Source organism: Opisthocomus hoazin, chromosome 12 (genome assembly GCF_030867145.1).
Source record: "Opisthocomus hoazin isolate bOpiHoa1 chromosome 12, bOpiHoa1.hap1, whole genome shotgun sequence".
NCBI lineage: Eukaryota > Metazoa > Chordata > Aves > Opisthocomiformes > Opisthocomidae > Opisthocomus > Opisthocomus hoazin.
In genome coordinates, this window is record NC_134425.1 from 16972071 (window position 1) to 16988748 (window position 16678).

At 42.4% G+C, this 16678-nt stretch overlaps 1 protein-coding gene across 2 annotated transcripts in view; it reads right to left on the reverse strand.

Moving 5' to 3' along the window:
* The window catches only part of NFATC3 (nuclear factor of activated T cells 3), a 78427-nt gene extending 67753 nt beyond the window's left edge, over positions 1-10674 (reverse strand). For both annotated transcript variants that reach the window (XM_075433799.1, XM_075433798.1), the window contains exon 1: positions 10391-10674. In XM_075433799.1, the coding sequence (XP_075289914.1) occupies positions 10391-10490 (100 nt within the window). In that variant the 5' untranslated portion in view covers positions 10491-10674. The remainder of the gene's footprint in view (positions 1-10390) is intronic.
* Positions 10675-16678: the final 6004 nt, after the last annotated feature.

Sequence of the window (16678 nt, forward strand, 5' to 3'; positions counted from 1 at the left end):
ATACCTGTGCCTTCTCCAGCTCTCCTGGTATTTCTGGTTGATTATGTAGCATGTCTCTAAACGAAAACTTTATAGCGCTTGTGGTTCAGCATTTACAGACTATTCATTAGTTCCTGTAACAGATTAAAAAAGAAAAATACTTAAAAAAACCACAAACTTTTACAAGCTCCTCTGCTTCTTTTTTTTCTCTCTGCGGGTACGTCATTCAAGAGGGCACAGTATTTTACTGCATAATACCCTTGTAGACAAAACGGAAGCTGTTGCCCTCCAGTTTGATGAGGCCTCATTTGTCATTTAGTGTTAGATAGAAAGTCAGCATAACGCGACCCAGTAGTTCAGAGATATTAAGAAATACACTATGGCCTTTGGAGAGATTCTTAAAATGACACAATACATCCGTGCAACAGTTACTAATACATAGTATTAACAGCCTATTTGTCACTGCTATTCTGAAGATGAAGTACATTAATCCATATGATCAGTTGTTAGAATTTGTGAAAGGACTGCAGCCCTGTAATCCCAGAGCGTCTGGTATGTGTCGACATGGGAACTGAGAGAAGACTGAGCACTCCAAAACTCACGTGCTGTACCTGAACCACAGGAAGAAGACTAATAATCATAAAGATAAGTGAGGACATTAGGCAAATATCAGTTGAGGAGAATAAGGAAATTATGAGCTGCAGTTGCTAGCCAAAGGTTTGTTTAGATTCTTAGTATTGCAGGCCAATTTATCATTCACAACCGAACACTTCCCTTTGTGGGGGTAAAACTAAGGGACTCCGTAAAAAGCTTTCCATTTATTCAAATTTCTAGTTTATGCTGTACCTATAAACTGAAATCCTCACCTAACTACCTACATGGATGCCTTTACCACTGATCAACTTCTAGTATCAATGAGTGCTGACAGTAACCTGCTGCTCAATACAGAGACACCTCCAGCTCCAAAACAAGCACTAAGGAGAACCCAAGTTTCCACGATCAGAATGTCTAAGTAGGGCCACAGCTACCAAAACAAGGCAGGAGTGTGCAAGAAAATGGGTATTTTAGTTTATAGGAGAATATGGTGACATAGGCTGGGGTCTTTGTGAAAACCGATAGAAAAGGAATGTCATAAACCATGGAAAGAAGTCTGAGTGAGGAGAGATTACGCAGCAATCAGAGGGGAGACCGAAATTGGGGCATGCCTCTTTCTGTTTATCAAACAGAGCATGACACAGAGGCTGAGAACTGGTATTGATAACATCTGAACAAACTAGTTTGGGAACTCTTCATACCTCAGCAAAATTACACTATGCTTCTGCAGCTGTCCTACAACATGACAGAGGGCAACCCCATTCCATAGCAGGCAATCCTACTGTATAGTTAACTCCATATTTCAAATCATTAATGTTACAGCTTTTCACCAATATATTTTATAATACAGCTTCAATGTAGAGTTCAGGTGCACACAACTCAGACTCTGTACATCAAAGGACTGAAATTGAGTCCTTTGGAGGATTACCAGGCCCAGTACTGACCCCTGGGGGACACCCAGGGGTCAGTACTGGGCCCAGCCTTGTTTAACCTCTTCATCAACGACCTGAATGAAGAGTTAGAATGTACCCTCAGCAAGTGGGAGGAGCGGTAGATACACCAGAAGGCTGTGCTGCCATTCAGCGTGACCTGGACAGGCTGGAAAGTTGGGCAGAGAGGAACCTGATGAGGTTCGACAAGGCAGGAGGGTTGGACTAGATGACCCACAGAGGTCCCTTCCAACCCCTATCATTCTGTGATTCTGTGAAATAAGCCAGAATGATAATCTGAAACTTTCCTGTTTTCTCAGCTGCTCGCATGAATGCAGAACCAGAAACACCTTGAATTCACTTTGCTAAGATTGACACAGTAAGGATAACAGGCAGAAACAGGAATCGAACAGCCAGATGAGAAATGGAAGGCTGAAGCTTAGCACAAGCGCCATTTTTATCAGCGTCTTTCAGAATGGCCTCCCCAAATAAAAGGGAGACCATATTAGCATGCCTCAGAACTGCGCCACATGCAAGCCCTGAAACTTTGCATCTCTTCACAGAATCCTAAATGGCTTGTGTTTATTCCAGCAAGAGTGGAGCGTTCACCACATACCATACCTAATCAGCCTAACCTCCCGCCCCCAGCCAAAAATGCTAGGCAATTTGAAAGACAGTAGCATTTGCTCTCAAAAGCCCAAATTACACTGATGAAATACAGAGACTCTGACCTAATTTAAAGAAGTTATGCAAAATACAAAATGTTGACAGATTTTCTTAGTGGTTCTTTGGATTAAACTACACATTCTCTTGTGGCCTTGACACTTGAGTACGGTTATCCCACACGACACTGTTAAAGTCTCTTGTAATCATACAGTTACTCCATCTCCTCATCTCCTTTGTGTTCTTGATTTATGGAACAACTACTAGAAAGCATCTAAGATACACATGAGTAGCTATAAATCATTGTAGACATTATTACAGCCCATTATGCAGCCATCAAAAGCAGTGAATCATTGTCACTAACGGTTAATAAATGCACGGTGACTGTGTTATCCACTTGTCATTCTGCTTTTGGAGTATCCTTTCATTTGGGGTATGAAGATACAAAGGGTTACTCTGTAAAACAACTTTAGTTATAAGGTTAACAGTTTGTGCCCTGTTCCAACTACAGTCACAATACCATCCCCTCTCCAGCACAGTACAAATGCTGCTTATCACTAAATTTGTGTTTAAGCGGTCTTCCCCTTTTTTTTCTCTTTATTTACCAAAACCATTTAAAAAAGAGAAAATCTGGGATTAAAAAAAAAACAAAAAACATTCCTCTCAGCATTTGTTCCTAAACAGCAAAGTTAGCAGCCACTAAAACATTAAGACTCTAAGAAGTGAATTCAGTGATTTGCCTCCTGCAATCTTAAATAACCTCATACACAAGAAAATGGAAAGACCTTGGTTTGAAAGGACCTAAGAGTAAGAACAAAGAGGAATATTTACAAGATTTCAAAAATAACCCTCTCCACTAAACTGTTAAAAAACAAACAGAAAAATCCAACTCCATCCAGCAATTTTGCTGTATTAAAAATATTTCTCATTTTTAGAAGTGATGACTAATCTTCACAATGCAGTCTGAGAAGTCATTTTTTTTAAACAAGCAATTGCTATTAATGTAAATATTAATACGAGTAATACAATTCTACATTTCTGGGAGTAATAAATTACCTTAAGTATCTGCTCATGCTTCTACCTACAAATGTCTTTTATGCAGCCTCAAATGAAGTTTTTGTTTCTGCATAAAAAAATCCGAAAACCGCAACACAACACAAATCCAAACAAAACACCAAGTTATATTTTAATGAATTTATTACTGAAAGATCATGGGTTTGTTGTCAGATCCCCAGAAAGTTGACTCTCCTCTCTTTCCTCAGGTACATAAATAAGAGGACAGGTCCTCCCAAAGAAAACTGACAAAAGTATCTCCTGTCACACCTATCGTCCTTTGAAAAGTAGCCATAAGCCTTCAGTGTCACCGAGACATTCAACCAGAAGAGCCACGTACACGATTAAGTTCAGCTGTTCAGTTAACTCACAAGACATGCAGGCCACAACACAGCCCAAAAGCCTGCTTAGCAACCAGCTCTGCAGGTCTTCAGATTTAAACTGATCTTCCTTTAACGACTTTGAACAATCCCACATTTTTTTAATGTTCTATCTCGCCAGTATTTCACAAGAATCCTTACAGATGGATGTGGCAAAGGTAGAAGAGAATGATGGCTTGTTAATAAGCTTGCTCCTGCCTTGCAGTTTTACTTAGCCTTACTGATCATTTCACTCATCTTAAATTCCACTGTCATCCGAACCCCACGTGGCATGCCTGGACAAATGCAAGGACTTGGATGTTGTTTTACAGGCTGGGCTTACTGCCAAGTCGGCTCCATGTACTTCCCTGGCCCACTGGGGCAGCTTTAGGCAACAACTCCCATATTTATGTTATTGCTGTGAAAAGCCAAACTGCTGCTTACTATTGACCCAGGACCAATCCACTCTCTCACTCATTCACAGCAGCATTACTTATTTGGCTTCTCTTCGGGTGGGATATGATAAACTGCTTGCAGTTGTACAATATAAATAAAACGAAAAAGACAATCATGTTTTAAGCAGAGGGCTACTTTCTGCTTTGAGGAAAGAAAGAGCTTATTTTTAATTTTCAGAAATAGGTAAGATTTAGCAGAATTAGCAGAAATGCTTTTGTACCCTGTCCATCTCCCACGTTCCAGCTCTTGGGATTTGTTCTCATTTGCACTGTGCCCACAATTCAGATGGGAGGGAAGGATATAGCAGGTGAAGTGCGACTATGAATTCACACACAAAGTAAGTGACATTTTGTCAAACTAGGGACCTTTTTCAAACCCCCACACTACACAGTAACTCACTACATAGTGATTCTCTATGCACTATGTAGTGATCCAAGAACCATATGCCAAACCATAAAAGTTATGAAATTAGATCAGGTGCAACTACAACTGCTTCGTAACAGCACACCAGAGAGTTTGGTACTTTTCTAAATGGTTTTGTCCTGGTCAAGCTTTATCCAAATAAGCAAAAGTTCATTTAGCCAGCATACTGTGAAAAAACACAACATACTCAAACATGTCAACTTCCCAGGATTGCCATCTGTTACTCTTCATGGCCAGGCAACTGACTCCACTGATAACAGATTTGACTTTAATAAACATTTTCCTTTGGTTCTTCCTCAGTGTCTCTGTAAGTTAGCTTGAAGTCACAAGGTTCTTGTCACAGACCCTCTATTTTTGGTCAGATGCAGCTGTTTGGTTTTCTCTCCTCCCCTCCACCAGCAGATTATATAACCACAGCCTATGACTGATTTGCATTGTGCCCCTGCGCGTCGATCTCTTACGTGCACAGACACCAGCATCCACTAGCTTGTAAAATAAAATGATAGTAACTAAAATTCCCTCAAGTGGTGGTTCCTATCACAATATATTTAATGCTCAGTATCTAATAAATAAACAAACCTGTATGTTGAAAAGTGTAATTTATGTCTAAGGAAGAAAAAAGAAACAGACTCAAGCAACTTGACCATTCATTCCTTTCTTAAAGTTGCACCAGCTGATCCTAGTCTTAATCCACTTGAGCACCCTTTTGTATAGCAAATGTTTACAGACCAGCACAGACAGCTGTATTTAAATGAATGGCTCAAATTATACATATTAACCACAGGGTTACCATCTTGTGCAAAGACTTTCTCTCCTACCCGTTTATATAGGCAACCAAATATAAATAGAATAAAAAGACTTCAAAAAGATATATAAAAAAAAAAGGTGTGCAAGATGGTCTGTTAAAAAGACCTCAGAACATCATGTCTCATGAGTTTCTCTCACTCAGCCAAGAAAAGCAAACATCGTAGCAGTTCTGAATCACAAAAACGAATTTCATCAAGAGCAACTGTCAATCAGCTCACATCTCAACTTCACAATCGTCACCAGCATCTAGTCCTTAATTTTCCACGCAGTCTAATTATGAGACTACTCTCCTTCTTACCACAACTTGACTTTCTTTGTATTGCTTACTTATTCACCATCTTAGTGAAAAGAACAGAAAGTTCAAGCACCCTGCAAACTTCTGTAAACACATTATGCTGTTTTCTACTTTCTACCAACAATCTCTGATATCAGTATCTGTCATAAATACATATTTAAGAAATGAAGAATACTTCACATATTAATGATCAAAGCAAAGCTATAAAGACTAGTATCGTGGTGGTGTTTCAGTACAAATCATTGGTTTTAAGACTTACACTACATATCTAAATTAAATGACATCTATAGCACCAGGTTTTGCTACAGAGAACTCTGCCTAGCTACTGCCCATTGGAGCACTTAACACATAGGCAGGAGGTAACTGCTGAGCCCAAGCAGCTCACCGATGCTCATAAAGAAGTTCAGACATGGAAGCCTTCAAAAGAAAACATCCCATATTACTTTGACAGTCACAATGGCAAAATGTGTATTTCAATCTTGATATTCAGTAACAGCCTCAAACCAATAAACTAATAGCTCCAAGCTAGCTGAAAAATCTCAGGGGAGAACAGTAGTATAGAAGTTTTCAAATAAACTAAAGATCCTAACCCAGATACATTGCCCTTATACAGAGTAAGGCTCCAGCTTGCAAAGATGTTTTGAATTGTCACTAAATTAATCACAGAACTGAGATATTTTTCATACTTTCATACCATACCTTTCAGGAGAAAAGTAAGAGAGATTGTGAGACTCATCTGTAACAAGATTACTAGAGAGTATTACTTGACCAAATATTAAGTCACAGGAAACATGGAGAATCTCTTTTCAGCTTGTTTCATAGTTTCCAAGGAAGTAAAACAGATATTATGAACCAAAAGCCCAAGGAGGGTACTTTTACCAGTACTTTTAAAGCACTCCCGCTGTTGGAAAACAATAAAGAAAATCAGTCAAGGATCATTTATTATATTGAAAGATAATACGAATTTCTCCACCTTAACTTCATACCCCAAGAATAAAAGGTGGGTGTTAGGGTGAAATTGCAGATACTGCTCTGTTATGCTACACCTTAGCCCGTCTTTTGCTCTTAGAAGACTTCATTAGAAATAACAGGAACATTTTAGGCAGGATTCTAAACAGCAGTATTAACTCATCTGTCAGAATTTCCTAAGTAATTAAAGAATTAATTTTCTGGATATTGAATTAGAGTTCGCAGACTCTAATTTTAAATCATTCCCCATTTCACATAACAACAAGAAATCATTTTGTATGTTACGGAACCTTACAAGATCCTGAATTGTCAGCTTCCTACTACATACCCCAAGTTCTTTAAAGACCCTTACTTTGTAAAAACTCGTTCTTTAAAATAGAAGATGAACCCTTAAAATAAAAATGCTGCTAAAGAAACAATCACAGGAACTTGCATTGGCTCCCTTTTTGCAGTTTGGCATTTAAACAGTGTACTGCATCCTTAGCGGCGATTTTGATGGTAGTGTGAAAACCTTAATGTAGTTTATTTGCTCAATAAATTTGAGGCATACTTCCCAAAATTATACTGAATAACACTGTAAAACTGGGGGGGTGAAAGGGATGGGGGCATCATTAGGAAAGCATTCAAGTTGAATTCAAGTGTCACATATTACATCTCAAAAATCTCTTCATTAAAAAGACCAAACATGGTGGCACCTCAAATACACTAAATGACAAAGTTATCTGCATGACAATCTGTTTTAGTAGGCTGTACAGGACCTGAATGATACTGTAATTCAAATGCGTACTTGGGCATTTCAAAGGTGGCAAGATGCAGTCAGACATTACTGCAACTAACCAAACAGTTTTGCAAGGAGGAGTATACCAAAGAGATATGGTTCACTTCAGAGCGCTCTATAGCATCACCTCCGGGCACTGGAGGCCTGCATTATTTTGTCAGAAAAAGATGAAGCTCATTATTATCTAGAACTGCACCATCTGTTTTGAGTGCTGAACACTACAAAACGAAAGTGATCGTTTCTTTTTGTTTTCGGAACAAGGACACTAAACTATCAGAGAAAAAGAGAGCAAGATTTTGCAGAAGGTGCTTAGTATCTAACTTCCACTTAAAAGCAGCTGAAGAGCTTCTGATGATCTCTTTAGCAACCACCTGAGCAAATTTTTACTTCAGTTCACAAGCTATATGAAATGGCCTAAACCCTTTGATTTCAAGCAAAGTATGCCACAAAGATTGCAGTATTAGACAACAGACGTTCAAGTAACCTTAAATCATCTTTCATGCATTTCCCTCTGCAGCAGAACTCTAACTTTCAGATCAAGCACATAAGCACTGCTGCAGAACATTAGTCTCAACTCCTGCCACTTAGCATAAAACAAAGTATGTCAGTCCCACTGAAATTGTTCTGTAACATAACCCAGAATCCCAGTTGATTTAATTTCTCTTATTGTCCTTTTAATGTCATAAAAATGATAATCTACTGCCCGAGACTAGCATTTTCATAGTAGTTCAGAAATCCAAAGTATATTAAGTGAAATTAAAGAGCTCATTGCTTCTTGCTTTTGATTACAAATACAGTTAAAGATAAAATATATAAATATATATACACTTACGTATGCACATAAGAAAATCTTCACAACAGTACAGTAGTTGCAACATAAAAGAAAGCATTAATGTAGACTTCTGTGTTCTTTACACATGAACTTAGTATTAGACACTTCTTGCACAAGTATGTAATCCCAAACTTCTACAGATACAGCATGAAGCATGAGAACGTGTTTTCAGCTGTTCTCCATGGAATCACTTGGTAATTTTAATATTATTTCTTTCAAATTAGGCAACTTTCCCTGTGAACTACATGTTTTATTATTAGCATACATTAGAAAAAAAATATCCTTACGCATACTTTGCTGCACAACAGACATCATCATTGAAGCAAGCAATACGGAATTATGAAATACATGTTTTAGCAAGATATAAGAACTTTTCTTCATCTAACTAATACACTTGGAAGACAAAGAAGGAAAAAAAATGTAAGATGTCCAACATGGGCCCTCTCTTACAAGAAATCCAGTTCTTCATATGTAAAATACATGGGCAGAGTTAACAGCTAAACTCTAGCAATCCTTTTAATAGACTACTTAAAGGCAGAGGCCTTTTCTAACCCTTTCCCCTGAAGATCACATCCGTGCACAGCACAAGAGAAATAATCTCCAGTATTCCACAAAACAGTGAAACTACTGAGTTCCAGATGCAGGATTTCTTACCACGAACAAAGCTACAGCAAACAAATCAATCCATGGTCTGAAAATCACATTTTCAAATCTGCCTTAAAAATAGTTTTAACTTACCAAGCATGGAAAATTATATATATTCAGAGTAATACCTGAACTGCTTGCTAAGGAATGCTACTAAAATACACGTATTATAAAAGTGAATTGAGTACCACTAGTATTTCCAGTTTTCTAAGCAATTTGTTTTCTCATTCTCATCTCTCACTGACGGAGGAGCATAATTTAGACTACTAGTCTTATGTGAAAAGAATAGAAATAGGGGCATCACAATTATTTTTGTTGTAATTTGTTAACATTCCCCATTGTTTTCATATGGTATTGTAATGCATTTGTTTGGCTAGCAGAACTCAGGCCCCCTTCCCAAAAGCACCATCTGCTATTCCACTAAGTTAGAAAATGGGCAAAGAACATCTCCCCTTTTCTGAAGGGCTATGTAAACCAAATCTTGCCATCAAGAAAGTGAGATATTTTGTAAGAAATTAATCCCGAGTTTTTACACTAGATTATATACAGACTGTATCATACAATTTTTTTTCTAATCAACTTAGGCAGACAACAGAGTCAGAGAACAAAACAACATGGCTGCATCATTTAGCGTGGATACAATCATGTTTCAGAGCTATCTTATCATCTAGGCAGTAAGACTCAAGACAGTGTGTTACCAATTAATACTTATTTAAAGTAAGTCAGAAAAAAAGCATGCAGCCAAGCTGGCTCTTATTGATTATTCACATCGTCACTGACAGGGAATACTTTATTTTCTGAGGTATAAAGACGAGGTTTTTAAACGGGATTTTCAGGCTCCAGTACCACGGAATAGCATAAAATGGAAGCACTCCAAAATGTGTGTATATATACACCCGTATGGACCCGAACAGTCATCGCCTCTCAACACGCAGCGTTTGCCCATCCACACGTCTATACACACACGTACACAAAGTTTGTAAGAACGCACTGGAGTAACTACAATGCTTTACATACGGGGAACAGCTGGGCTGAAACTTTCCACCGCAAGAGCCCCGAGCAAGTCTCCAGTCCAGCCCCATTAACACCCGGTTGCTCGCCGCCCTGTGCCCAGCTGAAGGGCAGGCTGCACGCGCTACGCCGGCCCGGCACCGCCAGGGGATGGCGGGCGGGAACCCCCCGCCTCAGGGCTGCGGAACGGAGGCGGGGGGGGGAAGGGGGGAAGGCCCACCAGATCCAAACCGCCCCCCGCTCCGCCAGGGCCTGGGCCTCCCCCCTCGCTCTTGGGTTTCTTTCCCCAGAGAAAGTTGTCGTAACGACGGCGAGAAGCCCGGAGAGCCCCGGCCCGGCCCCGCTGGCGGCACCGTCCCCCGCAGCCCCCTCGTCCCGCGAGCGAGGGGAGCGGCGCCGTGAGGCGGCCGCAGCCTGAGGGAGGAGGGACGGCGCCGCTCCGCCCGCCCCGGTCTCCCGCCGCGCCGGGGCCAGGCAGCAGCCCCCCCCTGCCCTGCTCGGAGGAAAACAGGAAGCCGACCCTCCCCCCGGGCCCGGGCCCGGGCCCGGGCCCTGCCCCGGCCCAGCACGGCACGGCGGGAGGCGAAGGTCGCGCACCTGCAGGCCCCAGCGGCGGCCCGGGGCCGGGCTGCCCGTCCTCCCCGAAGATCAGCCTGAAGTCGAACTCGTCGGCGGCGCCGCAGTTTGCCGTAGTCATGGGTTTGGCCGGCGAGGCGAAGCGAGACCCCGTCGTCCTGCCGGGCCGCTGCCGCCGGACTGCGCTCGCCGCCGCCGCCGCCCCTCAGGGCCGCCTCATAACACCGGATGGCGCCGAGGGGAGGGGAGCGCGCGGCGAGACGGCGGGCCGAGCGGCGACTCCGGCCCCAGCGCCAGCTCCCCTGCCTGGGCGTCTTCTGTCACTCAGCGGGGGAGGGCGCCTGCTACGGGCCGCGACTGGCCCCGCCCCCGAGACGGCCCCGCCCCCCGGGCAGGCAGGCCCGCCCCGCCCCTCCCCGGCATTTCCCACAGTTGGTCTCTCTTCTCACGCGCCGACGTCAGCGACGTCGACGGCGCCTCGTGACCCGCACCGATGCCGCCTGAGAGAGGAGGGGCGCCTGGCGGCAAGATCACGTGGCGCCCGGCCCCGCCCTGCGAGGGCTACCGGGAGTTGTAGTTGGTTGGGCGGCCTGGAGCAGGGCGGCCAATCCGGTGCAGCCAGCTGGGCGTAAAGGGGCGGGGCGGCGCGGCGCGGCGCGGCGGGCGCTACGCGTCGCCGCCGCACCCCGGGGTGCGTGGGTCCGGTTCGTGGCGGGGCCCGGCCGGGCCTGCTGCGGGAGCGCAGCTGCGTGAGGGTGGCGGGTTTGGCATTAGGGCCTTGTGAAGAACCGCGCGTAACCAGGTGGCGTGCTGGCGTCAGTTAACGGCTCGGGTCGGTGCGCGCTGAGGAGCGGCCGGTGCTGGCTGAAGGGCTGCAGGCTGTGAGCCCGTCGGCCCCTGGGATCCGTGGCGGCGAAGCTGCCTTCGGGAGGCCGGTTGCCCCGCTCTTCGGCGATGTACGCCCTTAGCAAAGGGAGCCGAGGGGCTTCTGGGAAGAGCACAGAGACTTCGGCGCGCTCGGCCTGTGCGGTCGCGTGCTGTCGTGCCTCGTGCTGGGGCCGAAAGGCAAACGCGAGGGCAGACTGTGGAACTGAAACTGTTCTCGCAGCAGGAGCATCTGTTCCCAGCAGTGGGCGGCAGCACGGAAACCATAATTGGCCTGAGGTACTTGGAATAAATGGTCTGAGAAATGCTGGAGCAGCTTAATGAAACCGTCACCAGGTGCTGTGAAATTAGGAGAAGATTAATCCTCAGTACATGTCATCCGAGAAGTTTCTAGGTTCCTGCTGAAACTTGGGCATCGATGGGAATTAAACTCCTATTCACAGCCAGTCGTGTTTGTTTATAGTTATATGATAGTTACAGTTTTGTTTATGTTACGGACTACTATTCTGGGATTCTGTGAACTCCCATTAACCAGAAATACCATTACTGTACATTTTAAACATTAAAGGACTGGGCTTCATTACTTAGTTGAAAAATGAACTGACCTACAGTTAGTGTGTCATGACTATGGCCATGTGGAAGCTATAGGTTCATCTGTTAATACTTTATTAATCATCTTGTTTAACTACAGAATCACAGAATGGTCGGGGTTGGAAGGGACCTCTGTGGGTCATCTAGTCCAACCCCCTGCCGAAGCAGGGTCACCCAGAGCAGGCTGCACAGCACCGCGTCCAGGTGGGTCTGGAATATCTCCAGAGAAGGAGACTCCACAACCTCCCTGGGCAGCCTGGTCCAGTGCTCCATCACCCTCAGAGGGAAGAAGTTCTTCCTCATGTTCAGATGGAACTTCCTATGCTTCAGCTTGTGCCCATTGCCCCTTGTCCTGTTGCTGGGCACCACTGGAAAGAGCCTGGCCCTGTCCTCCTGACACCCACCCTGGAGATATTTATAAGCTCCCCTCTCAGCCTTCTCTTCTTCAAGGCTAAACAAGCCCAGCTTCCTCAGCCTTTCTAAATTGTTAAATAACTAATTCAAATAATTTCTGTGCACGGGGTCTTTTCGTGTTTGTTGCTGTTTAGGTGGATCCAAGCATGCATATCGTAATCCCACATGTGCATTTGTAGCTAGATGTTCTCGTTACAGACTGTGAATGGAAGTGAGAAAAGAAGGCTAACGTGAAGAGAAATTGCCTACAGTGCAAAATTCTTAGTCCAGCAGGCTTTTAACAGAGTTCAGTTCATTCCATCTATCGGTGCGCTCATAAGGAAGGTCAGTAATCTATCCTGAAGAAAGCAAGTCGAAATGAAAAGCTACTTTCTGACCTTGCAATTCTAGTGGAAACAGCAAGCATCATATTAAAAAATACTATGTAGAACTTGGGACAAGAGGAGTTTGCCCCAGTGAAAACAGGAGGCTGCTCCTGGTGCCCAGAATACAAAGCAGCCACATGTTTATGTTGTAACTAATCCTCTAATGCACCATCCTTTCTGTTGTCACCTCCCACTCGCCACTATTTACCTAAAATACATGAGCAACTACAGCTACTGGTCCTACAATACTCAAACCAAAGGGTGATGCTCGTGTTAGGGTAACCAACTCTTCCTGCAGGAAGCCTGAACCTTTAAAAAGAAGCTCGCACCCAGCTGGCCTGTGGCCTTTTTTTACCTCTAAATCCAAGGTCACGTAGCAAGATAAGCTGGAAAAGAACGTGTAATTGGATTAAGCATGGTTAAGAAAAACCCTCACGCATTCTTGAATGAAAACAGGTCTACGATGAACACTTCGGTAAAATATACTATCTATAAAATGGCTCTTAGCAGCTAATTTTTGTCTGAAAACTTTTGGTTAATCTTTTCACATTTTCAAAGCAGATATATTAGAATTTGCCTTACTGTTAATTAATTGTTGTGTCAGATTACAGCATGTGGAGTAACCATAGCAGTTTCCTCTTCTGCTATACCAATAGATTATCCATTATGCATGTCCCTGGAGAAAAATACAGCCAAACTTGTTCTCTCCGTAAGGGGAAATTTGAACACAAACAACTATTTGATACATGTTCTTTGGTAAGATGCTCAAAGTCTATTTCTAATGACTATGTTAAATTAAAAATATATGGATTACTGTCTTTTGCCATTCCTTTAACTGTAAAACAAATCTTTTCTCCCCTGTTTGAGACAGTATTCATCCAGAAAACCACGGTATGTGCAGGCCATTAGGCAGTGCTTTCAGTCCTACCTACAGCTGTCAATTAAAAAGGACTATATGCTCTAAAATAAAATAGAGTAATTAATTATGTCATGATGATCTAGATAACAAGATAAGAATTTACAGAATATGTAGAAGGTGGCATTGTAAGCAATTAATAGTTATTTACAGTAATCTTATAAAGCTTTTTACATCAAAATGAGATGTCTTCGAGTTCAGAACTTCCACTTCTTGCCAGCAATTTCCTTTCATTTTGTCTTGTCTTCACCATATTTCTCACTTCCCTGTCTCTGTCCCACTGCACCAAAATGTGCACCCTTTTTGCGCTTGAATTTGTAGAAAGAAAACCACCTTCAAACCCTTTCTATACAGCTAAAGAGTAATTGGGGTGTGACTGAGAGCGAGTTGGCAGAAGCCCTAAAACTGACGTGGATTTACATCAATTTCCAGGGACTTATGTCAACCTCTATGCTTGAGGTCCACGGCATGGATGGCTGATTTGGCTTTTGCTTGCTACTGAGAGATGAAAGGGTGGTAGAAACGAGGGCAACTTTATTTCACTTGCAGTCTTGTGAGGAGGGCCTACTCTTATTTATTCATTTATTTAATATGCATAGGTGGTTTCTGTCCTTGCTGCTTTTAGGCTGTGTTATTGCAACCAGATGGGGATACACCTTGATCTGGTCAGAAGCTGGAGTTATTGCATGTGCCTTGAGAAGGAAGGAACGCGCTTCCTGTGGTATTTGAATCCTTTCCAAACTGTGGCTATTTTCTAGGCGTGTTGTGACTTTCGGCTCCAAAAACCTGAGGGCTACATTGCGCTGTGTTTTATTTTCCACACATCATCCGATGCTGGATAGCTAGGAATTCTAGATCTGCAGCCACATCCCAGACCTGTATTTGTCTTGGAGTATTAGGGATTCCTCCCCCCTTCCTATGGGCAGCAAATCAAACCCAGCTGTGCAACTGTAGCCAGAACAGGCTTTGGAAGAAGCATGGTTAGGCATTCGTTCTGCATGATTCGATAAACCAAAGAGCCTCGAATTAAGAATATAACGCATAAGGTTGCATTTCATGTGCTTGATCTTGTTGCCGTTTGTGGCTGAATCTGGACCTGTTTAGCAGCCACACACACCAGCGTGGCATAGAAAGGGCAGATGAGAAAGCACAGAGAAAGCCTCCTGGAATCAGCAGATAGTGTTCCTTGGCCGCATCCATGGTTATGCCTTTTACAGCTGCTATTGAAAAAAGCACAAGTACAAGGGAAGTTTTTTGACCAGTGTGAATGTATACTTAAGCTCATTTGCAAATGGCATACAAACAAAATTTTCACAGCCTTTATGTCTCTTACAGCTAAGAAGGCACATCCATTTTTTAAGCATGCAGAATGGTGTTATGTAGGAATAATATACTATTTCAGTATAGAGGCTACATTCAAGCAAGTTAAATTCAGCAGTTGTATAGGAAAGGGGCTTGCATTCTGCACACAAGGTCATTGGTTATTTATATTTAATGTGCGACATCTGGCATTTAAAATAATTTCCTTGGCTAATTACCAGCGCCTGGGTGAAATGTGAAACTTCTGCCACTGGGGAATGAAAAGGAAAACGAAAACAAAAGTAGATTGCATAGCATTGGAAAGCGTAGGAAAACTAGGAGATGTCCTAATTCAGGCATTAGAATACATGGTAACAGAAGATAGAGCAAAAGGGAGTAATTTGACTGAACCTGGATAAATTTTAAGCTTTCAGTGAAAATCTGCAGTCATCCTTTTAAGACTCCCTATGCCATGACTTAATTGCAACACTCCTATCTAGATCTTGTGCTCAACATTTGATCAATGGGGCATTTGTAATAGCAAGATTACAAAGGGGTTTTTTTTTTAAAAAAAAGATTGCCTACAAGGTGTGTGTTGACAAAAACATACGTTCATAAAAACTTCATGAGTTCACGATCTCATTTAACCATTTTACAGTTTTCCCCAAGAAGTTTCATCACTCCCCTAAACTTACTGCCATCATATTAGAACACTTTAATATATTTTTCTTCAATATATTTTTACATTAAACAACCATTGCTTTGCTTTATTGTTTGTTTAACATTCTATGATGTAAAGCAGATATTACTTCATAAAGTTTGCTGCTGCTTTATAGTTTTGTAGTTTTACAGAGCAGGTTGGAATCCTCCCATGTGGAGGTTACCATCACACATGTTAAAAAGACTAGAGGGTCTAGAAATCTGGCCCTTAACTGCATGGCCCTCTTCGCAGACCTTACAGTCATAGTATTTTGCTCTCAGCTCATCACGTGAAAGCAAAGTAAAATTATTGGCTGCATTATTACTGACATCAATACATAAGGATACTCCAGGCAGTATTTACGTGTGAAATGATTGTTTTTACAGATACCTTGGAGTCTTATTACAAAGCCTAAAGTGGTTTGTGAGTGAAATCAAATGACAATGGAGATTGCTACTGGAACAAGAACAAACTCCTTTAACACACAGTGATGTTTGCATAAGATAAATATTTGTGGAAACTCAAATGAGGTTTCATAAAAGCTCAGGCTTGATACAAAGACTAAGGTGGAATTTTACTTACTTTTCCATATTTTAACTTTCATTTTTTGACTATTCATCAGCCAGCAGATAGTCCTCTTGTACAGGACTGGGACAGAGAAAATACAGGTTCTGTTCCAAGCTTCCAATTTCTTGTAGTCTAATTTTCAGACTTTCTCAAAGCAGCACAAGTAATTTGCTATTTCTATAGACACTTAAAACACTGCCTTAGTTTCCCTCTGAGGTGAGGATAATACACTTCTGATGTCCCTCTTTTTACTTAGATTGCAAATGCCTCTGAGTAAGGACTTTGACGTCTGGAACACTTCTTACACACTGTGTTTGAACATGCAGCCTAGATGACTTGGGCTAATATTTCTCTTTGTACTGGAAAAGGAGAAGCATCCCACAACTGTTACAGCAAAATAGAACCCCAGTCTCTGAGCCTTTAGCTATTCTATTCTAGGATCTACACATACTATGATACTCCTGTGATAAGGCTCTGTTTAGTTCAAGTGTAACGCATGTGCAGTTCAAGGTGCACCAGTTTTTCTGTATTCCATATATACGTTTGATGTCCCATGATTAGCTTAGATATAA